We start from the raw sequence: 22,345 nt of genomic DNA, 5'->3' as shown, positions 1-22,345 counted from the left end.
TAAAGGATCCCTGTTGTATTTTAACACCATCCAGTGCAATACTTGCTTCTTTCTATAAAGCAAGTCTGTCCATATGATTGTGCATGTCTTGCCTATGGTGTAGTTGTATCCAGCACTGTTGTTCTATATGTTACAGAGCCGTTGAGCATTCCCTCAAGAAATTTTGGCTAGTGGGTAATATCTCTAGCTAAACAGATTTTAAAAATTTTTTTAGTAGGCCTGGCTTTTTTTGCCTAATTTGGATTAGATTATGTACTCTTACTCCTTGGGTGTGAATGTACTGGCACTGGTGTTAGAAAGAATTGCAGAAACCAACCTCATGAAAAACAAATAAAGTTGATGAAGTATAGAAAGCAATGCATGATCCTATGCATATTTGGCAGTGTCATTTTTGGAGAGGAAAGAAGCCCTCTGTAATTTGTAACAGTAGCTACCATTCAAAAGGAACTTGAGGCTACTGTTGTTGACATCCATATCAAAAGACCTGTTAATTTGATGGTATAGAATTTCATCCTTCATATTTTTGAATCACTGTTCTGATACTTTTGAAAGAAGTCAGAATACACAACCCATGCAACTAGCATAAATGCATCCGTCTCTACCAAGACAGTAAGAATACTAGGCTCACAGAATACTCATGTGAGGCAGTGTGTGCTATTTGCAAGAGGAAGCTGGCAAAGAGATGTGATTTGTTTGGCCATAAAAAGATGTGTAGGTATCCCTTTACTTAATGGTAATTGTGTTTTCACTTGTAATTGTAAATGTTGTCTAATAAAAGCTGGGGCTTTTGTGTTAAGAATATTATGTGTGGGGGTGGTTGGAGTCTGTTAGAAATGTCTGGTGCTGTTAAAAAATGTTTTTCTCTGAAGGAAAAAGGGAGACATCTAGTGACTTAGGACTCTAGCAGTTTAAGAAGTTTTTTTCTATTTCTTGGTCTTCTAATATTTTATTTTAGGTTGGTTCCCGCCATTTAAGGCTTAACAGAGGTCTGGAAGCCAATGCACCTGCCTTTGACAGGTAAGTTTCATTCCACTTTGGCATCAACATAGCAGCCTGGCAAGTATCCAAGGTTCCAAGACATCTTTGTCTTCCTAGAAAATCTTGAAGTGTGAAACATCTCTCAGATGTGGCAGATTATTAAACTGGTTTACTTAATTTTGTCACTTTTTTAGGTGCTTTTTTCCTTCTTGTTTTTGAGGTAATTGAATTAATTTGGTCTTCTGGCTCATTTTTGTAAAAGTTTAGGAATACTGAGTGATATGCAAAAGAAGTGTTTGTGCAAACATTTTTGAGCCAAGAGATGTGAGTTTACACTTAAGGTACACAGAATATGCATGCTTTACCACTCTAACATAAGTGGTTAAAGAGTAAACACTGCTTTCACTCCATTCTGGATTTGGTCTTCTCTTCATTGTTTTACTCCTACACAGAAATAGCAAAGCCTTTTTCTGTGACCAGTGTTGTGTGGTGCTGTTATGCTGATGTTTTCTATTTTATGCAAAGACTGGCTTGTAAACATTTTTAAATCATTAAGACTCTGTTTGTCAGCTGGAAACTGTAGAAAAAGACATACACTAGCTTGATTCCTTTGAATGTCTGACTAGGAAATGCTATCCTCTAAGGGTGTATTTCTACTGATATCCAAGGGAATTTGAAGAATTTGGTCTGTGGGAAATTTTCACCTTGTAAATGCAGGTCAAGTGATTACTTTCTGTTTTGGTTTGGTTTTGGCAGATCAGGTTGTATGTTGATTTTGTGTAAGGCCTCTTTATTACCGCAACTGTTAGTACACTGGACATGATTGACAGTTAATGGTTTTGCAACACTGAAGACCCCAAACAGGGATTAGGATCTAAAGGGACTATGCACCATAGCAGTTTCTGCTCCAGAGCTCCTTGGCCTACATTCTCCAAGTTTACAAGGCTCTTAAATCCTACTGAATTCAATGGCCTTTGAGACTCTTGGTCTCATGGCCATCTGGTGTTAACTTGCCATGCCAGTGTCCCTGAAGCTCCATCCATAGAGATTTGCATTCCACAACAAAGATATTTCATGTAAGAAGAAAACAGTAACTTATTCAGCATCCTCATGTACTGCTCATGGAATTGAGAGTACCTCAGGAAGGAACAACATTTCAGTCCTGATCCTAATACAACTGGTGAATAGCTTTCTCCTAAGAAAGGTGAATATAAGGATAGACTTGCACTATTCCTTCTTTCCCTTGTGCCAGTAAGTCAGATTAACTTGGAGATCTCTGTGCTTACTGATCTGCAAAAGACAGTCCTTTGAAAATGGGCAAGGAATAAGTGACTGCTTATATGGAAAAGTACACTGGAATTTAATAACCTGGTACAGCTTTTATGAGATGTTAATTTGGCCTGTTACATTTAACCATGTGAGAAATGGATAGTAATCTTGTTAGATGTTTTTTCATCCTCTGTCTCTCTCCCTGAGAAATCCACAGGGAGCTTTGCTTACAGTATTCAAACAGGTGACTTGAGCTTCAGTAGTTTTGTTGTAAGGAGGCAGCACTGGCAGGGAGGTAGGATTTTGATGCTGGTATCAGAAGGGTGCAACTATATGGGATGAGTTGGCATACAGAGAACTGGTTGCAGAATCAAGAAAGCACCAGAAAATATATTCAGCTGTGTTTCCTGAAGGCAATGCTGATGAATTCCTTCTTTTCTCCCCTTCCATGGTTTTCTATGTAACTTATTTCTGGTTAAAGGATTTAAAGAGTAATGCTAGAAGATGTATGCTTGCTGCTTTTTGCACACTTTGCTATTACACGCTATTTTGCAGCATGTAATAACTTCTCATTTTTGTGAGTTTATTTTTCTTGTCTATTTCTATCCAGCTTCCTCTTAAGTATTACTACAGTGTTGTCTGTACATGATGGAAATCAACTTTACAATCTAATTATGTCTTGATGAGCCAACAGAGCTTCTGTAGACAATGCATTCCAACTTGAAAAAGATGAAAAAGATATTTGGAGGGGAGAATAGATGTTTCAGCATCTGGCTGAAAACTCTTAACTTGAGAGCCCTTAAATAATCAGGTTTTGAGATTTTAGTGACATAGACCAAAAAATCCAGCTCATTTTATACTTATCCCATTTTGTACTTTTCCTGCAGAATCTGAGCCAGACAACTTGGCTAAAAGGACCTTTGTTCTGATCCAGTGCAGCAGTTCTTAGGATTACTCATCTTCCTGCTTGATTTGAGTTCAGAGTGAAAGTCTCCATGTTGCAGTAGCTCAGAGGTGTTTGAACCCTGACACCTGTGACGTGTGTTTGGACCTCTCTGGCCTTGGCACTGGAGTTGTAGGCCTCATTGCTGCTGCTGACTCTTAGTAGCCTCAGCTCTGCAAGATGCCAGACAATTCCTGTTGAAGTGTAATACATTTTCTTCTCTTCTTGTCTTTCCTGTGTAGTTGTTCCCAGGCTAACAACCAAGAGGTAGGAGCATGAAGGGCAATGTCAAAGCTAACAGTGACATAAAAGATTGGGGCCTATTTCCTAAGACACTTCTTTCTTTAATTTCAGTACAGAATACTATATCTATTAATTGCATACTTTCACCATTTTTACTTTAATAATTGATTGCAAGGAAACTGAGAAAGATGTCTGTAGCTGGTATGTCTAAGACTTTCTGCTGGATGAAACACCCAGTGATCTCTACTTTGCACTTTGAAAATGGAAGTAGGCAACATAACTTAGTTTTGTTTAGTACCTATTATGGTTGCTTTTGCTGTAGGCATATGATGCTTCTGAAAGAGCAGTATGGAAAACAAGTGATCGTTAATCTGTTGGGAAGCAGAGGAGGAGAAGAGGTGCTCAACAGAGCTTTTAAGGTAAAAGGAATGATTTTCATTTTAATCACTGATTTCCCTTGAGCCTCCATGTTCTTTGGTTTTCCTTCTAGCCCAAGAGGTGATGAATAGTATTTCTAAAGAAATAATGTTAACTCTTAACTACATGTTCATACTGAAAATAGTGCTTCTTAGTTTCATGGCTTAGTTTCCAGCACTACCTTTCTGCTTACTTCTTCATAAATTTGTGTACATTTTCTTGAACCAAACTTAAGAAGAAGTTACCTGAATACTCCTAAGGATAGTTCACATTTGCAAAAGTGAATCATAGCAAGCTTTGACATTATATGTAGCCACCTATGCAGTCAGGGGCCCCCTGGGATTGCCAGAGCAGCCTGGGGTCCAGGTCCTGAGCCTAGATCACTGAGCATGGTGACTTAGCATCACTGAGCTGTCTTGCTCTGATAGTAATGGGAAATAGCTGTCTAGCACTGATTCTGTTGGGAATTGGCTGCCTGAGGACCAAATACAGTTTGGTATATGGAGAGAGATTTTCCTGGCCTCTAAGTGTCCCCAGGCACAACTACTACCTGAAAGCAAGGATGTCAGGCATTGTAGGAGTAAAGCTGTGCTGCTTTCTAGTGTGGTATCTTTTTAAAACTAGTGTGAACTTAAAGCCACACATTGGCATGGAGTGGGATTTGCAGCAGTGCAAAAGCTGCCTGAATCTGGCTGGGCGCTGATGGAAGTCTGCTTCCTTAAGTGCCTGTTGCTTTAGCAAGCTGACAGATACTTCAGAGGTTATGTCCCTAAAACTACTGTAGTAAGTGTCATGTATATATCATTGGTAAAGAATGATATCAGCAGTTCTGAACTGAAATGTTTGCTATGTGAAAATAAGCAAAATAAAAATTGTGGTTAAATAATAGTGCCTAATATCTTTCCCTTTCTGTTGCAATAGTGAACTTACAGGGAGTGTCAAATTTTTTATCAGTTTTTCTGTGTGACCATTTCCTTCTCCCGCAAAAGAGCTGGGAAGGACTATTTACTTCCCCAGCAGGAAATGGTGAAATAAAGGTCTCCCGTTGTAGAGAATATGGCCAAAGAAAGTAATTAATGGCTAAAACTTGCAAGGCAGTTATGAAGGCACAGGAGTGGAGCCTGGTCCTGGTTTTTATTTTCAGCTTCTTACTGAATTTCTGCATGACATGGCTAAGCCTCTGTAATGTTTTGGTTCCTCTCTCTTTAAAATAGTTTTTCTAGTTTGTTTTGCAAACCCCACTGAAATTTAAAGGTAAAATATAACAAATTCTGAAATGCTGAAATCATTTACATGGATAAAAATGTGACATTTGTTGAAAATTTGATACTGATATTTTTTCAAACTCTCACATTCTTGAAGATCATGTTCTAGCCAATTTGCAACCAGACCTTAAGTCAGAAACTTGGCATCTCTAGAATAAAGACCTTGCGTTTGTTAATTTAATTTAAATAAATTTTATTTTGTTTAAATTGTTACTTTTTTGCCTGTTTTAAAAATAATAAACTCTGAAAATACCCTGTGAGCTCGAAGAATTTAGACTGACATCACTAAACCAAAGTTATGCATTCATTCAGAATAACTCCTTGGTAATTTCTTTACCTTTGTGTTTTAAGAAATGGACGTTAGGCAAGAATATAGAGTTAATTTTACTTTGATGATTTTAAAATTTTATTTTTGAATTAAAAATAAAGTAATTCATAGGAGTGTGATTAGGATTGCAAGCTTGTCCCCTATCACTAGTTTCTCCATCTTTTTTTTTATTTCTTTCTCTTCACTCTTGCTTCAGCCTTAGTAATTCTTATCAGTGTTGGTTCAAATTATTGCTGTAATTACTGCTGCTAGCCTCTCTTGATCAGAATGTCACAGTTACCATTCATTTACCATTCATTATGCATTACCTGAATCAGACCAGACCAAAAATCAATACTGTTCCCAGGAAATGCTGTTCCTCCCATAAGCATTCTCTGTAACAGATGTAATTATGTTTACAGTAAAAGCAGGACTGTAGTATAGAGTTACAAATACTCTGACAATAATTTACACTGCAGCAGTGGGTAAATGCCATCCTCAAGTGCATCACTAGTGCCAGCATCTGTCAGGGCAGATTGGGGTGTCAACAGTAACAGTCTAATGAAATACATTTTACAGGTCTCTTTCCAAGCACTACCTTTACATTTCTTTCTGCAGGAAAGGCTTAATGGCTTACTCAATACAATCATGCTGGTGTAACTGCTACATGTATACTTTTAATGTAATACCAGATTTGTTTTGTCCAGTGTGTGTCACAGTGTAAGTGGAGAAAAGCATCCATCTCTTGGGGTGATAATGTGAAAGAGGGAAGAAAATAGACAAAGGCTTGCACAGTTAATGTAATGGTTCTCTCTGCCTTTCTTGTGGAGAACAGAATGTATTACTGTTGCAGGTACTTTAATGATGGAGATGTACTGTTGCAGATACCTTAATGAAATTTGTGGTGATTACGGAAATGCACGTGAGGTCATTGAAAGTGGAGATGAAATACTGAGGCTATTTGTGCCTCTTCTTTCACTTCTGCAGTTTACCACAAACACTTTATAGTATGTTTCCTGGGGTGTAATTGCTTACTTACTTCCTCCCCCTGAGCCTGCCTAGAGCATTGTTAGTGCTGTCCACCCTCGTGCACAGAGGTAGCAACAGCACACTGCTGCAAGGCTGCCACCAGCCAAGGCACAGTTCTAATGTGTATTTTGCAGTTACAGTTTGAGTTCCCCTGCAGGAAAATTGGGTTCTAACAGTGAGGTTTACTTCTGTGAAGAAAACAAACAGGGAACTTCAGGTGCTTTTTTCATGTCTGGCCTTTCAAAATTCCCTACAACTAACTATATGATTAACAGTCAAGGCTTATTAATGATAAAAGCATGTGAATCCTTACATGTGAATTGAGCAGGATTTGTTTTCCTTCATTCTCTTATCTATACAGAAACTGCTATGGGCCTCTTCCCATGCGGAAGACAGTCCCATGATAAACTTTGACTACCACCAATTTGCAAAAGGTGGGAAAACTGAGAAACTGGAAAATTTGCTAAGGCCTCAGCTGAAGTTGCACTGGGAAGATTTTGGAATCTTCACAAAGGGCGAGCATGTAAGTCCACGGTGAGTGTCTCTGCCCCTCAGTCCCAGTGGAGCTGGGCAAAGCTTGTCCTGGCCTTCCAGGTTTCTTGTTGTGTTTGCACCACGAACATAAATTGACCATCTTGAAATAAAATTGTGAGACAAAGTGTAATCTTAGTGCTAAAGCAATGATTTGGCTTAATTGCATCTCCATGGTTTCAAATCTGCAAATGTACTAGTGTGTGGATTTGCTAATATAGTGTTGCAGATGTAATCAAGTAATTAGATGTGTTAATGGAATATATTGTGCACAGTGTGCTTGCACTGTCAAAATGTGGGTGGGTGTATTCAGGCTGAACATTTGATGATCTTGTTCAATCAACTCATGATTAGATGTTATTTTAAAATATACCATTTTCTCCTCCCTCCTCTTGTGTTTGGTTATCAAAGTCTGCAGACAGGTACTTTTCGAATGAATTGTTTGGACTGCCTGGATCGTTCTAATAGCGTACAGTCCTTCGTTGCACAGGAGGTGAGTTTGCCAGAGGACCTTCCATGGGATACCTTTAGTACATACGTTGGCTGTTCCATGGGAAAGACAGGAAAAAAGCTGTAAGTCTCAGTTATGCAGGTCAGTCTTGCCACTCTATGGTACAGAATGGTGCTGGCTGGAATACTGAGGATAAAAAGCAAAAATGCATTTATAAACAATGTTGCTTTCTTTTTTGTGTTTTTTTTTTTATCATTCTGCACCTAATCCAGATACTGTTTGCTCAATTAGAGAGCCTTGATTTGAACTCCAAACCTATAATTGAGCGCTTTGTGGAATCCTACAAGGAGATGTGGACTCTCAATGGTCAAAATCTGAGCAGAGTGTTTAGTGGCAGTCGTGCCCTTGAGGGGAAGAACAAGGTAAAGAAAAATGGCAGACTCTTTATTTACAAGTAAAGAAAGATGACCTATTTATGCTGCAGTGTCACTTGCATTCATAATTCCTGTCTGCTGTAGGTTGGGAAGCTCAAGGATGGTGCCCGCTCTGTGTCTCGTACCATCCAGTCAAATTTCTTTGATACAGTAAAGCAGGAAGCCATTGAATTGCTGCTCATGGGTGATTTCTACCGTGAGGAATATGCAGACAAAGGCAAGATGCTCATGGACCAGACTGCACTGCTGGGTAAAGCCAGTCTAAACCCTTCCCTTTGTTTTTGCATCTGCTTATAGCTGTCAGATACAAGCAATTGTACCCTTTTGAAAAAAAAAAAATCAACATATAAGCTGCTTTTGCACAGATCTATTGTTTAAAGCACTACTTTCAAGTGACCATAGCACAGCTCATGCTTATTTCTCATATTTTGTTTTGAACTTCTGAGTATGTTTTTCTGCTCTTTGATTGTGATACTCTCTGACAGTTTAGAGTTGGACCAGAGGGAAGGATTTTAGGGCTATATTCCCAGTCTGTCCTGAGTTGGTCTTGAGGAAATCTCTTGAACTTAGCCTTTTTATCTGCTTAGTTGTGTCCTTGCTGTTTGCACATGCTTTTAGCCATTTGGATCTTTGAAGGCACATCTCTTATTTTAGTTCATTTCCTGCTCTATTCCAGGCCCCTAATAATCCACAGCATAGACACATTTGTTTGCACCCAGCTAGAATAAACTCAGCTTTCTCTGAGAAGTATCTGAGTGAGTATCTTCTCTCTGAAAAGATACTCACATGCAAAATATAGTATAATTTCACCCACAACAAGTATTGAGTGTTCAATTTACTCCAGAGAGCCATTCAGCACCACTTCAGGTTGGCCACTGATTGTTCCCTGATGTTGCCCACAAGGAAAATATAGATTAATTCTTTATGCCTGACTGCAAGTCAGGCAGTTAAAGATTAACTCTGCTTCATTTGCTTAGATAGCAAAAGCACACTGCTAATTTTCTTTACTCAGCAAAATAAGCGAATATAGCAGGGTTTGTTTTTTTTTTTTGAGGCGTTCTTACTCAGCTAGAGAAGCATGGCAGTGCTAGATTTGTACTAATGTGAGACTGTGCTGCTCTCCATCTTTCCTTCCATATTCTAAACTTCTAAGGGCTTCAGTTTAAGTTATAACTTCTGACATGCTTGATTGCTTGTCCTGATTTCAGGAATAGAGTTCATTGGCTTTCTAGTGTGTGGTATAATGGTGTGTTTTGGATTTATTATGAGACTAATGAATGAGTGAGTGCTTGTGTATTGTATTTGGTTGTCAGCTGGGCTTAAACCACAGCAGACTGGTAGCACACTGAGGGTTTTAGTTGTTGCTATATAGTGTTTATAGTAAGTTGAGGACTTTCCACTTCTCATGCTCTCCCATGCAGAAGCTGGGAGGGAACACAGCCAGGACAGTTGACCCCAAATGGGCAGAGGAATGTGACATACTACATAATTCTATTATCTGGGTTTTTTTTTCCCTTTTCTGTCCCATTAAACTGTCTCTATCTCAATCCATGAGTTTTCTCACTTTTACTCTTGCGATTGTCTCCCATATTTTGCCTCAGGGGCAGGGTGTGAGCTGGGATAAGTGCTGCTAAGCACTGGTTGCCCAGTGGGGTTAAACCATGACAGTGCTGTAGACTAAACTGAAAAGATTACAGGAGATAAGAGAATTTTTTGCTTATTGCTTGAAGAAGTACAGAAAAATGTAAGCTGAAAGTGAATGATCAGCCATTCCCAAGCTTTCAAAGAGTTCCTGGTTTCTGGAAGAGAAATTGCTGGCATCAACCCCAGTTATCTTGTAGACACTGCCCTTGCCATAGAGGTTATCCCCCCTAACTTTTGTATTGTTGCTGCTAGGGTAAGTATTGTTATTATTTCAGAGTGACTGTGCTGCTGCAGTGTGGATGGTTTCTGTTCTTTTACAGTACACTCGTCTTTTAAACACCATCTTTCTCTCTCCCCTCTTCTGTCAGTAACTCCAAGTATTTTGAAGGCAATGTCAGAGCGTCAGTTTGAATTCACAAGCTCCAAGCGTGTTCGTGTTGCCACGGGGACCTGGAATGTGAATGGGGGAAAGCAGTTTCGAAGCAACATCCTTGGTACCAGTGAGCTGACAGACTGGCTGCTGGATTCTCCCAAGCTCTCAGGAGTTTCAGAATTTCAAGGTAAGGCTTCACAGTCAAAATGTGCAAACAGTTTTTGCTGGCATCTCTAAAGACAAGATTTGACCAGCCTTTTGAAGGCAGTACATTTTGGAGGGCATTTTCTGTCATTTCTTAGGGGTGTATTCAGCTTCTCCTTGCTTTTGCTGCTGCTCTGCAGAAGTGGAATGGTGTGTGAAGAGCTCCTGACAGTCAGAGTTCTTTGAACACTTTGAAACAGTCCATGTGACTGTTTCAAACCTTCAGCAGTCAGAATTCACAGCTCTCTTTCATGCCATCATGGGATGTATCTGGCTGTTCTGCACCCTGTATGTAATTTTCTTCTTCCATATCACTGTTCTTTGTTCTTTATCATGAGCAGGAGCTATGTGCTTAGGTGCCATCAGGGCATCTCCTTGGTCTCTCATCTTGAGCTAAACATATCTGTACAATTTGGACTATGAGCTTGTCTGGAAATGTTACTATCAAAGCCTTCAAACAAAAAGATTTACTTTGTGGAAGGTGATATTTCCTTTTTTAGCAGTATAGAAAACTCTTATGCTTGTGGCTTGGTGAAATTGGCTGCTGAATTTATTATTTATGGAACAAGGTCAGGTATTGCAATTGATTTACAGATTTTTTAATTAAGATAAATGGAAAGGGAACATTCTGTCATTTAAAAATTGAGGGGTTGCAAAACCTGTGATTTTGTTGTTACAGTGGAACATTTAGTTTCCTGCAGGCATCACACACATGGTCCTGTACCTAACAGAAATACATTCCTCAAATCCTTGGCTCCCTTATACAAGTTGTCTCATTTGAACCCTTAATTCCTGAGTGGTATGTGATTAGTGTTTCAGAAACACTTCAGGTGTGTTAGCACATGACTGTGCCCATAATACTGAAATTTGTTGAGAGACTGTCATGTGTTAGCCTTGCCAGACCATTCCCTGAGAGAACCAAAGGAGCAGGGCTACATGGAACAGGCAGCTGTGACGTGGTAGGTCTGAGCAGCTTCTGAAAGAGAGCTGAGTTATGTGAATGGGCAGGGCTAGGGTGCGACCATGCAAATGTCTGAATCTCTGTTAATGTCAGTGCAGTGCCTACACAAATGGGCAAGTGTTCAAAGACAGATGTTTATTATTAATGGGAAATACATGTGACAGAGCCTGTCTGGTTAAGCTAGTAAAGGAAGTTTGCTGTCATGCTAGTTTCACCCTTCTGTTTGCATATTTTACTTTTTATTTGTGATTTCTGAGTCAGATTTTGTTTAGGTTCCTATGTTTGTCTGTATTTAGATCTTCATGTTGAATTAAGTAACTGTCATTGTGGTCATATGACACTTTAAAGAAATTAAAAACACTTTAGGCAATGGACAGATTTACTAATGGGTCAACAGATTCGCTTCACACTATTTTATAACATGATCTGACCTTTGCTGTTTCCTCAGAGTAATATCAACAGAGACAGGGAAAGAGGGGGTGGGGGTCACTGTGTTCTAGGATGATCTAACCTTAAATACAGGCAATCTAAGAAGGACTTGGAAGAAAGAAGGCAAGAAGAAACTTCAAAAGCATCCTTAAACTAGATAAATTTACCAAAGGGATTGAGATGGAGGTGACATACTGGTGTGAGGACAATTAAGTTCAGTTACATAGAAGAGCAGAAAGGAAGAGCACATTGCGTAAAATGACAAGCGGGTAAGAGACAGTGAGTAGTGAGGTGTTGTAGCTTTAGTGATGAGTAGGGTGTGGGAGAGAGGGCTCTGTTCTGAACTGCTTCTTGCAAGAGAGATGGAGACCAACTGGTGGGAGAAAAGCAGGAAAAAATTCAGAGGAACTGCAGGGGATGTTTTATGAGATTAGATTAAAGGAGCTATGAATATGTATAGCTTGGCAGGGGATACACAAGATGGAACTACAGGAAGGATCTCTGACAGAAATTAGAATACAAATCATTAGAAGAAACAACAAAATAGTCATTCTGGTATGTCTCTTCCTTCCTGCCAACAGATGATGATAACTGCCCTCCTGACATCTTTGCAGTAGGATTTGAAGAGATGGTTGAATTAAGTGCAGGGAACATTGTGAATGCCAGGTATGTAAAAAAAAAAAAAAAAAAAACCAAACAAACAAAACCAACAACAAAACCCCCCTAATCAACCAACCTTTAAAAACAACCAACCAAAAAACCTCTGCAGCTGTAAACAAACCAACTCAACCAAACAAGCAAAACCTGAACAAAAAGAACATGATCTTCCCTAAAGGAACTAGCCATGTTCATTTTTATGGTCACTTGTATCGAATCTCCATTCTAAGTCTGTTGCTTGCAACCACAGCTAGAAATATGTTTCCCATTAACAAATGCCACTGGGATAATGTTGAAGTGCTCAGTTTCCTAAGTCTCTTAAATCTTTATGTTGTCAGAGAAGAATTCTGATGGTTGAGGTTGATCTAACACTTGTCCTTAAAGCTCTGTCTGGTGTTGGCAAAATGTGCTTAGTGACTACAAACCTAAATGCCATTCATGTGGGAATTCTAAAATAGTCTAAAAATGTCTCTGTGGTTAATTGCATTTGTGAAAATTGTGGCTATACAAGAGTTAAATGCAAAGCCTAAAGCTGGCATATCATCATGTGAATCTGAATGGAGGTGGAACCCTGAAGATCATGTTTCCAATGCTGATTCATTAGGCTGACCCCTTAGTTGTCTGTTTTGGGAATGACAGGTTACAGCAGTGCTTAGTATGGCTACTGGCCTGACAGTATATCTGTATGTTGACTTTGGAGAAAAGAAAAAGCTAGACCCACTGACGTGAAGGTATATGCAGCTATTCACAAACCTTTGCTAAGAACAGCCAACAGCTGTGAGTGGCTAGTCACATTCCAGTCAGAAAATCCTGAGAAGATCTCTCCACTGTGAGCATAGGAAATCTTACAAGTCATGAGACTGATTTGGAAATTTGTTTTTATGGTTATGATTGCTGGTATCAGCTTCCAGTTATCCCCAGTGAATGGTTGTATCTAATGTCATGTGAGTGTGGATGTTTCTAAGCATAGTAGACAAAACCCCTCACACATGGAGAAGCAGTATAACTGTATTTGTATGCTGTGCCTGGATTCACTGACCCTGCTAACTCTAGGCTGGCTTACAAGGAGGTATTATCAGTCTCTGCCATGCATTCTGCAGCACTTCAAGTTCTACAGCCTAATGGGATGTCTCTAAACCTAAGGCACAGTTAATCTGTTAATTTTATTGACCATATGTGGTTTGTTTTGATTCCATTAAATGATTTTATGTTTGTTCCAGTACAACGAATAGAAAAATGTGGGGAGAGCAGCTTCAAAAAGCTATTTCCAGGACTCATCGCTACATTCAGCTGACATCAGCACAGCTTGTTGGTGTTTGTCTTTTCATCTTTGTACGACCATATCATGTCCCCTTCATCAGGTAAAAAAAAAGACAAAGCAAACAAAACAACAACAACAAAAAGCAACGACAAAACAAAAAAGCCCAGCAAACCAAACCAAAAACAAAGAAAAAAACCCCACCCCAAGATAAAACTAACCTAACAACAACAAACTCCAAACCAACCAAACAAAAAAACCCAGAATTCAGCCTGTATCTTCAGTGACATCTGGTGTTGGAGTGTGGCCAGAGAACATGGGGGTAGGATTGCTCATCTTGGTGGGAGTCATGCAAACCTGGGTTATGGTCTCTGCTCAGCATGGAGAGGAGGCATGCTTCCAGATAGCAACAGGCTGGAGTCCATCTCCCAGGGTAGCACAAAGGCCAGGAAACCTCAGTGTCTTCCTCCAGGTAGCTGAAAATCTAGGCATGGTCCAGGTGGGCAGTCAGGGTGGAGCACCTTGTTTGGGTGCTACCTTCCTGGGAAAGAAATGACCTGAGCTAGTAAGGCCCAGAGTGTTTGATGCACTGATTGAAGGCAAGTGCCTGCCTCTCCCTGAAGGACAGGTTTTACTTCTAGCCCTGTCCATACTGGTTCCTTATGGAAACAGAGGTAGTTCTAGACCTGAAAAGAATGGAGGAAAGAGACTTAATTTTGCCCCTTGACATTTTATGGAATTTAGAGGTAAGAGAACCTATGAAGTGTTTGTCTTTCCCAGACGTCATGAGAACCAGAGCTGTGTTCCCAGTCAGGAGGGTGCAGAGATATGTATCCTCTGCTTACTAGCTCAGCTGTCCCTGGAGAGTGATCAAGCTCCTCCCAGAAAATTACCAATCCATGGAGATACTTACATTAAAATGTCTTTGCTGTGGGCAAGAATTATGCAGGCTAAGTGTAAAAGAATTATGCAGGCTAAATGTAAATGGTTAGGAAGTGAATAATTAGCCAAAACTATCTTTGGGCATCTGTCTCGCCTTAAAGCACCGAGATCCAAACACTCCTTTCTAACCCCATATTAGAGCACTGATTGGCCACTGCATTTTGTGATTAAAATATCAAAAGCTGCCTCTTTCTTCCCTGTGATCTCATATCTACTGAAAACCTCAGAACAGAGCTTGTGCAACATCGGGTGCTGTAGGCCAGACAGAGCAATACAATGCAGGTAACTCTGATGGCCTTGGATTGCTGCTTTCCAGTAATCTTTCGTCAAAGTTATCTTAAAGAATTTTTTTTTTTTTTTTTTTTTTTTGCTGCTATGAAGCAGTCCAAAGGAGAAATGTTGCTCTCAGCTTGTGACTTTTCACCTGGCTTACAAAAAATCCAGTAGGTAATTTGTGGTTTAAATGGAAATCAGAAGCAGAGCAGCATAGTGGTTTTGTTGCAGTTGTCAAACTGCTAGAAATTGGATATAGTCCTTTGAAACTCCAGAGCAAAAGGGAAGGGTTTGATTTTAGTGACCAAGGTTCATAATTTAATGGGAATATGCTGCTGTGTGCTATGTGAGCATAATGAAACCTAACCTGTATGCTTGCATGTTTTTTCCCATGTCTAGAAAAGGAAAGGAAAAATAATCAGAAGTGCAAAAAATGCTTCCTTGCTTACAGAGATTGAAGAGATTTAGACAAAAGACAGAGAATAGAGAAATAATGAGACAATAGCTGGTTTATACATCAGTGAAAGGATTGATGAAATACAAGCAGTTGAATTTACAGTGGGTTATCTCAGCATAACCTTTGCCATGAAAGAAAATCAGTTGAATACCAGTCAGGAGATGTGTAGGCAGGCAGCAGGAAGGGAGAACTTTTGAGTGAAAAGACTGAACACATGCTTCTTTAGAGTGCTAAAAACCCATTGTTTCATAGAAAACGTTGATGTTCCTCCTTTGCCTCCCTGAGGCTGTCTTCTGATGGTGTCCTGCTGTTAGGAAAAGACAGGAAATTAAAGAGAGAGAAAAAAGGTACAAAAGATGGGGGAGGAAAAGAGAAGAAAATGAAGGGGGTGGGGAAGGAGACCTGTAGCATCTTGCATCATTTAAATCACGAATTTCTGAGAATAACTCCAATAAGACTTAGCAGTTTTCTGCACGTCCCTTTTTTAGCATCAGTAATATTCTTGTCAGATCTGCTTGATGTTTTCACTGGAAAGAAAAATTTTCTCACTGGGAAAGATATGCATGGTACTGGGGTTGGCTAAAACAATGATCTCATAATTTACTTATCTGATCAGACAGCCATGCTTTGTTCTTGCAGTAGCCTGGCTATTTGGGAGAAATTACCCTGAGAGCAGGTGGTCTGCTTTACTAAGTTATCTTTCTGTAGTGAAGTGTGTGCTAATCATCACAGTGAAATACTAAGTGATTAGCAACACAAGACCTTAAGCAATTTGTCATCAGTACAGAACTCATTTGAGAAGTTACATATAAATAGTTGTATCCAATAATCTCTGATTTTATCACATCTGACTTAATGAAGTTATGATCTGCTGCTCTTTAATTAAATGGAAAATCCATAATGAATTGTGAAGTTGGGTTTCAACACATATGAACAGTAAATTGTTAACTGTCTGAAAAACAGACTCCCATATGTTCAAAAATAAAAGGAAATATAGTAGTAAATTTAGTTATTGTCAATATTTTAAGGATCATAGTAGAGGTAAACTTGAAAAGTATGTTCTATAGAAATTACCAGTATTTCAGAAATAAGGTCTTGCTGGTCTGTTTGGAAGGGACAAGAAAAGGAGAAAAATATTTTCAAATAGTTTTATTTCTGTAGTATTGCATTATACTTATTTTGAAGCATAAGTACATGAACATCAAGAAACTAAAAGTTGTGTCTAAAAGCAGTGGCTTTCTAGAGGAGAGAAGACATAGAGCATTGTAAACTGGCTTTTCCGTTTATGTTGCAGTCAAAGTTAATTGAATGTTTGTCCTGGAAGCCCTTTACTATGTTCTCTTTCTTTTTGTTTTTGGATTTGTTTGGTTTTTGTTTTTTTTATGCAGGGATGTAGCAATAGACACCGTGAAGACAGGAATGGGAGGAAAAGCTGGGAATAAAGGGGCAGTGAGCATTCGTTTTCAGTTCTATAGTACCAGTTTCTGCTTCATATGCAGTCACTTGACTGCTGGACAGACTCAGGTGAAAGAGAGGAATGAAGATTATAAAGAAATCACACAGAAACTCAGCTTCCCAATGGTAAGTGTAGATGTATGTGTGCTATTATTGGAGATAAAGGTGGTATCTTTACATCATGAAAGCTGGTCTCAGTCTGCCTTTGATGAAAGGTCATCAAAGAAGGCATCTCAGTACCATGAAATAAAATGTTAAAGAAAACGTTAGCAAATAAATAAATAAATAAATATGGAAGCATGTTTAACAAGATACTGTATACTACCAAATATAACACTTGCTTTACAAAAGTACTAATCCTTTCAAAAAACAGAGTAGTTGCTCTAGTTACTCTAGATGACTGATGTTAAAACTGGAGAGAGTGATATTGATAGCTCTTGCTGGCTCTAATAAGTGAGAATTCCTGAAAAATCATCCATACCATTCAGTGCAGCAGTGCCTTGGCTGCTTCTGGTTGGGCATGATGGATCAGTTCTCGGGCACTGACACGATACCCTCTGTTTCCTTAGTTTCATCCTTGTGAATGTGTCACTCTCGAGGAACTGCTGGCTTCTCTCAGAGCATGGCAAACAGGCTTCACTGGTCTGCATGAATAACTTTTCCCCAAATTGTGTCAAACCAATCACCCTAGTGTTTTAGTTCCAACTTGTCTCCTCAGGCCAGTAGATAACACATGGGATTTGGTAGCAGGGCTCCTTTGCTACCCTTCATGTTGATTGCTTTAATTTACACAATACCTTTCTCTGGAAAGGCCTAAGCCAGGAGGGGATTGGAAGGATTGGGCCAGTTTGTGTATTCTGGTTAGTCAGCAAAAAATGGCATTTAGGATGCAAAGCATAAAATTTTACCTTCCTGTTGTTTGTAAGGTTTAGAGGCTTGGCATGTGCAACATATCAATCAGTTGGTTTATGTAGGAGCTAATACTGACAGACTGGATGTCCTGCAAAGAAGATCTGTTCCAAATGGCCATAAAGTTGTGCTTATGGTAGTTTTTCCTTCTAATACCTCATTAACTATTTGATGTCCTTTACACTTAAAACAGCTAGAGGTACCTCGTGTGTATAATGCATATAAAGAGTGCCCTCTAGTGCTCTGACAGCCACAGTCTGGAACGTTTTCCTTATGAATCTCGAGGGTTTAGAGGCTTATAGCTGAACTGGGAAGGAAAAAAAATAAAAAGACTGGTTAGAGGATAGGATGCTAAATTTAGAACTGGAGTGAATTTTCATTGACGTTTGATTTCAATACCTTTAGAAAACTGTGACGTGAACATAAGATCGAATTTGGATGTTGTTCTTATTCAGGAGCTTGTTGCTAAATTTGCCTTGGTATCAGAAGCACATTTTGTGTTATATTTAGAATATGCAAATATCTGCATATGAAATGTGTTACGGAAACAAACATATATTTTGAATATTCATGACAAATTGTGAATATAAAGCTAGGATCCAGCTTAGACATACCTTCAGGAAAGAGGGGTCAGAGTCTGACATTCTTGTTTACAAAATTCAGCTCAGTGGGGTGCCAAAACCAGTGAAGGAACCATTCTATTTTAGCACAAAATGAATTTTGACAAATAAATTGTGATCAGTAGGTCCAGTATTTAGTAATGCAGAGAGACTGAGTGCTACATTTCAGTGCATTTTAAAGGTGTTTTCATGTATGTGATTTAACATTAACAGTATTCTGTACCTCAAAACCAGGGGCAGAACATGTTCTCCCATGACTATGTCTTCTGGTGTGGTGATTTTAACTATCGCATTGATCTAACATATGAAGAAGTCTTTTATTTTCTCAAACGTCAAGATTGGAAGACACTTTTGGAATTTGATCAACTACAGCAGCAAAAATCCAGTGGAAAAGTAAGGCAGTGTGTCTCATTTTCTTGAATAACTGCATGTTGGCTGGGTCTTTCTGGCTCCTTGAGAGAGTGAAGAGGTTGCATTTTCAGACTCTTGTTGTAGCACTTGAATGCAGCAATTGGTTTAAAAATCAGAGCATTGTTTGTGAGGAAGTTGATACGTCACAGTGGCACCTTCCTCATCTCTAACTTAAAGAGATGTTCTTTATTTAATTAGATTTTTAAAGACTTCCATGAAGGGACTATTAATTTTGGACCAACATATAAATACGACGTTGGCTCAGAGGCTTATGATACAAGTGATAAGTGCAGAACCCCAGCGTGGACTGACAGAGTGCTTTGGTGGAGAAAGAAACTGCCCTTTGAAAAAACAGGTGTGTAGAATCCTTCTTTATCTCAAAGTTATTTTAGAATTCACCTAGAACCCACTTAAGTGGATTTAATCAGTGAATGGTGCTTTACTCAAGCAGATGTTCTTTCAGCTTCGCTGGATTAAGTGTCAGAGATAGAGAAGGCCCTTTTTTCTTGTGTGTGTGTGAATAAAAGCTTTATGCTACAGGTGCTGGGAGCTCACTGAGGAACTGAAAACAGCCCAGTGTAGCAGTACAGAAATAATTCTGTTGTTTTTCAACAGAATGATTAGTCCACATGGTTTTTTGTGTTATAATGGCTAGATTGTTAAAACTGCTCTTCTCAGTAGATGTAGAAACAGTTTTCTGTAATTTCTTCTGTACTGGTAATTTTTTGAAATATTTCTGCTAGTTTATAGAATTGGGGAAGGTTTCATTAATTAGTGCTTATAAAGTACTTTGAATTCGTGAGTGGCCAACACAACAGAAAGGCCGTTTTTACTTGTTATTCAGAAGTTGCAGTTAAGAAATAAAAAGTATTTCTTTGCATATCAAGAGATAGTTCCCATAATCATTCTTTCAATCTGCAGGATTATCTATCCCCCAGTGTTTCTAAAATTTGAATAAATTAATATTAGAAGTGTAATTGCTGGATAATTAATTTGGTCTGTGCCTGCAGATGTGATTTTTCACATGCCTGGAAATTTCTGCTTGGAATCTAAGTCATGCCGTGACTATGTTAAGTGCAAAAACTACAAAGCAAAACTAGGGCAATGGGAGAGTACATGTCATGATGATACATTTATTCACTCTTATCTAAGGAATAAAAAACAAAGTAAAATGAGGAGCTTAAACCACTGATAGAGATGCATTCCAGGAAAGAAAAGCTGTATGATATATAATAAGGAAGTCAAAACAGCCCTCTTTTGCTGTTTTTATTTTAGGAGAAAGAACACCCTTCAGCATTTCTAATGCATATTCCTTATTTTGCATGGCAAAACTTGCCCCTGGGGAACTTTAGCAGTTGGAGTACATACAGCTCATAGGACCTAACTAGCTGGCTGATTTGCAAGAATCAAGGCAGGTCTCTTTCTTTAGACTTTGTAGGCCTCCCACAGCTGGCTCACATGGGTCCATAACTAAATTGTACATTCCCAGCCTTGCAAAGCTTTCTTAGTTTGCTGACAGAGTTCCTCTCCTTTACTGCTGGTGGCAAGGCTCTTCTGCCTCTCAGTTCTTACTGTACTAAATGACTGCTCACTTTACGAGAAGAAAGGGTAGCCCCAGTGTGAGTGATTAGGAAGAAATGCCATGTCCATATTAACTCATTTTCAGCTTCACAGGGAAGAGGGACGGAACTATCCAGTCATTCAAACAGTGGCCCAAAAACTTCCTTGTTACTAACAGCGATAGGGTTACTAACTCACTCTAGCATAATGTCTGGAGCACTTTCTGTCACCTTAAGGGTTGCAATTGAATTATTTGGAGGTTGGATTTGCATGGGTTTGGTTTCTCCTATCTCTTGTGTCTTATTTCTCCAATCCCTGTCTAACATTCAGATTTACAAAATAATTTCCAAGTACAGTGTCTGGTTTTATGCTCAGTGTTGAGTTAGGAGGTAAAATACTAACATGACTCTAACAATTCCTGCATTACAGATAATAAATTGGTTGACATTCTGGTCAACAATTTTGCAGGTGTCTTACTCTGCTGATCAGCTGTCTTAGTTGTGCTCCCAGTCCTTTCTCTTTTTTTCCTTTCTAGTACCTAATTTGTAAATCTTTTAGGATATAAGCTCTTCTTTGAATGATATATATACAAGAACAAAAAAAGCCCCACCTCCCACTACTAGGGTCTGTGGAGATCTTCCCAATAAAATAGTGTTTAACTGTTAGTAAAAATAGATGTGAGTGAGTTTTAAATCATGTTTTGTGCTGCATAGCTGGAGAGATCAATCTTCTGGACAGTGATCTGAGTGCTGATACTAAAGTCAGGCACACTTGGACCCCTGGAGCCTTGATGTACTATGGGAGAGCAGAGCTGCAAGCATCTGACCACAGGTAACTAAACAATCAGAGAGAGTTTAAAGTGTGTCAGGTTAAAAGTGTGTCATGCTGAATTACACCTTCAGAGTGAGGGACCAAGTCTGATTAAAACAGGAATTACACTTTTATTGCATGTTCAGTATCTGCTTGATGGGTCTTTTACACCAGAGTGGCAAGTTGATGAGTTTTACACCAGAGTGGCAAGTATCTACAGTCATGTATTTATTTTTCCTGCACAGGGATTGCAGCAAGGGTTGGATAAGTTGCAGCAAGAGGTATAGAAAACAGAGCTTTCTGCTGCTTGGTTTTGGAAAAGCTCTGATACCTAAGGAAGCTGCTCTGATGGATTTCCACTCAGCTTGCTGCAGGAGAGGAGGAGGTTGGGACTGTGTGGCCCGAAGAGATGCAAACCAGGCCACAACTGTTTGGCCTCTTCACAGTACTCAAGTGTGAGGCTTCTGTGCCCCCTTTAAAAATGGAAATGGGAGAAGGTAGAAAAATCAAAGGCCAGTGCTTCTGGTTGGTCTATATCATTGACATCTCTTTAGGGATGTGAATGACCTATCTTTGATAAACTTGCCCTCTGCTTCACTTCTGAGAAGCAAATTCTGTTATAAATACACTTTGAAAGATCCCTTATATTCAGAATATTTGTCTCACCCCTTGCATACTGTGTGGAAATGCTACAATATTGCTCCTCCTAGCAGCACTCAGTGACCCCCAGTAGCTGTCTATGTGCTTCTGATGGTGCTCTTGCATGCCAGGGCTGTTCTGTATTCCTCTAGCAGTGAAGGAACATGCCTCTTGCAATCAATTTCTCCGTGTCAAGGCTCTGACATTGCTGTGTTCTGCAAAGCACGGCAGAGCTGCTGCTCTCATTATATAGGACCCTGAGGATGCGATCTGTGAAACATGACTGTTATACACGGTTTTCTATTTCAGCAAACTTGACTCCAAAAGCTGCTTTTTAATTACAGTCAGCAGCCTCGCTTTCTCAAGGTTTGTGCTAGAAAAAGGGCATAGCTGTGTCTTTGTGGCATATGGAAATGCATTATGATTCACAATGCTTATGGAAATAGTTAATGCTTTCTATACATTTTTCCCCTCTGTTATCCCTTTCTAGTCCTGCTGTTGTTTTTCATATGTTCTGGTAATGTGTATTCAAGAGTCAGGACTATTGCAAGTAGAAGGCAGCAATTTTGGCACAATTACAAGAACAACTGTCCCAGTCACTGGTCTGTGTGTATGTGCAGGTGAAAATCTGAGAATGTGGATTGGACCCACTGAGATGAGATGAGTTCTACCCTTTCAGATAGCTCTCTGAATTTTATTCAGATCTAACACAGAGAGAAGTAATTTGTAAGAAATGGCTCAAGAAGCAAGTTTGCGGTGTTGGCTGCTTATAGTGTAATGGATTGGCACATATTTGCTGCATGACATTATACATCTAGAATACCTTGTCCTTTGTTTTTGGAAGAAGATATGTGGCCTTGTCTAACAGAAAATAAT

General features: G+C 39.3%; 1 protein-coding gene across 3 annotated transcripts in view; it reads left to right on the top strand.

The window, feature by feature from the left end:
- SYNJ2 (synaptojanin 2) overlaps positions 1 to 22,345 on the top strand; it is a 64,807-nt gene that overhangs the window by 29,538 nt on the left and 12,924 nt on the right. For 2 of the 3 annotated variants that reach the window (XM_021532101.2, XM_021532105.2), the window contains 14 exons: positions 956 to 1,017; positions 3,756 to 3,852; positions 6,813 to 6,985; positions 7,394 to 7,475; positions 7,706 to 7,855; positions 7,952 to 8,117; positions 9,880 to 10,071; positions 12,060 to 12,144; positions 13,356 to 13,496; positions 16,454 to 16,646; positions 18,284 to 18,442; positions 18,659 to 18,815; positions 20,734 to 20,851; positions 21,076 to 21,111. In XM_021532101.2, the coding sequence (XP_021387776.2) occupies positions 956 to 1,017; positions 3,756 to 3,852; positions 6,813 to 6,985; positions 7,394 to 7,475; positions 7,706 to 7,855; positions 7,952 to 8,117; positions 9,880 to 10,071; positions 12,060 to 12,144; positions 13,356 to 13,496; positions 16,454 to 16,646; positions 18,284 to 18,442; positions 18,659 to 18,815; positions 20,734 to 20,851; positions 21,076 to 21,111 (1,811 nt within the window). The remainder of the gene's footprint in view (positions 1 to 955; positions 1,018 to 3,755; positions 3,853 to 6,812; positions 6,986 to 7,393; positions 7,476 to 7,705; positions 7,856 to 7,951; positions 8,118 to 9,879; positions 10,072 to 12,059; positions 12,145 to 13,355; positions 13,497 to 16,453; positions 16,647 to 18,283; positions 18,443 to 18,658; positions 18,816 to 20,733; positions 20,852 to 21,075; positions 21,112 to 22,345) is intronic. The other variant, XM_021532102.3, reaches the window with a different exon arrangement.

The sequence above is a fragment of the Lonchura striata genome, chromosome 3 (assembly GCF_046129695.1).
Source record: "Lonchura striata isolate bLonStr1 chromosome 3, bLonStr1.mat, whole genome shotgun sequence".
Taxonomy (NCBI): Eukaryota; Metazoa; Chordata; class Aves; order Passeriformes; family Estrildidae; genus Lonchura; species Lonchura striata.
The sequence above is the reverse complement of the archived record's forward strand: the minus strand, read 5'-3'. Positions and strand labels throughout refer to the sequence as shown.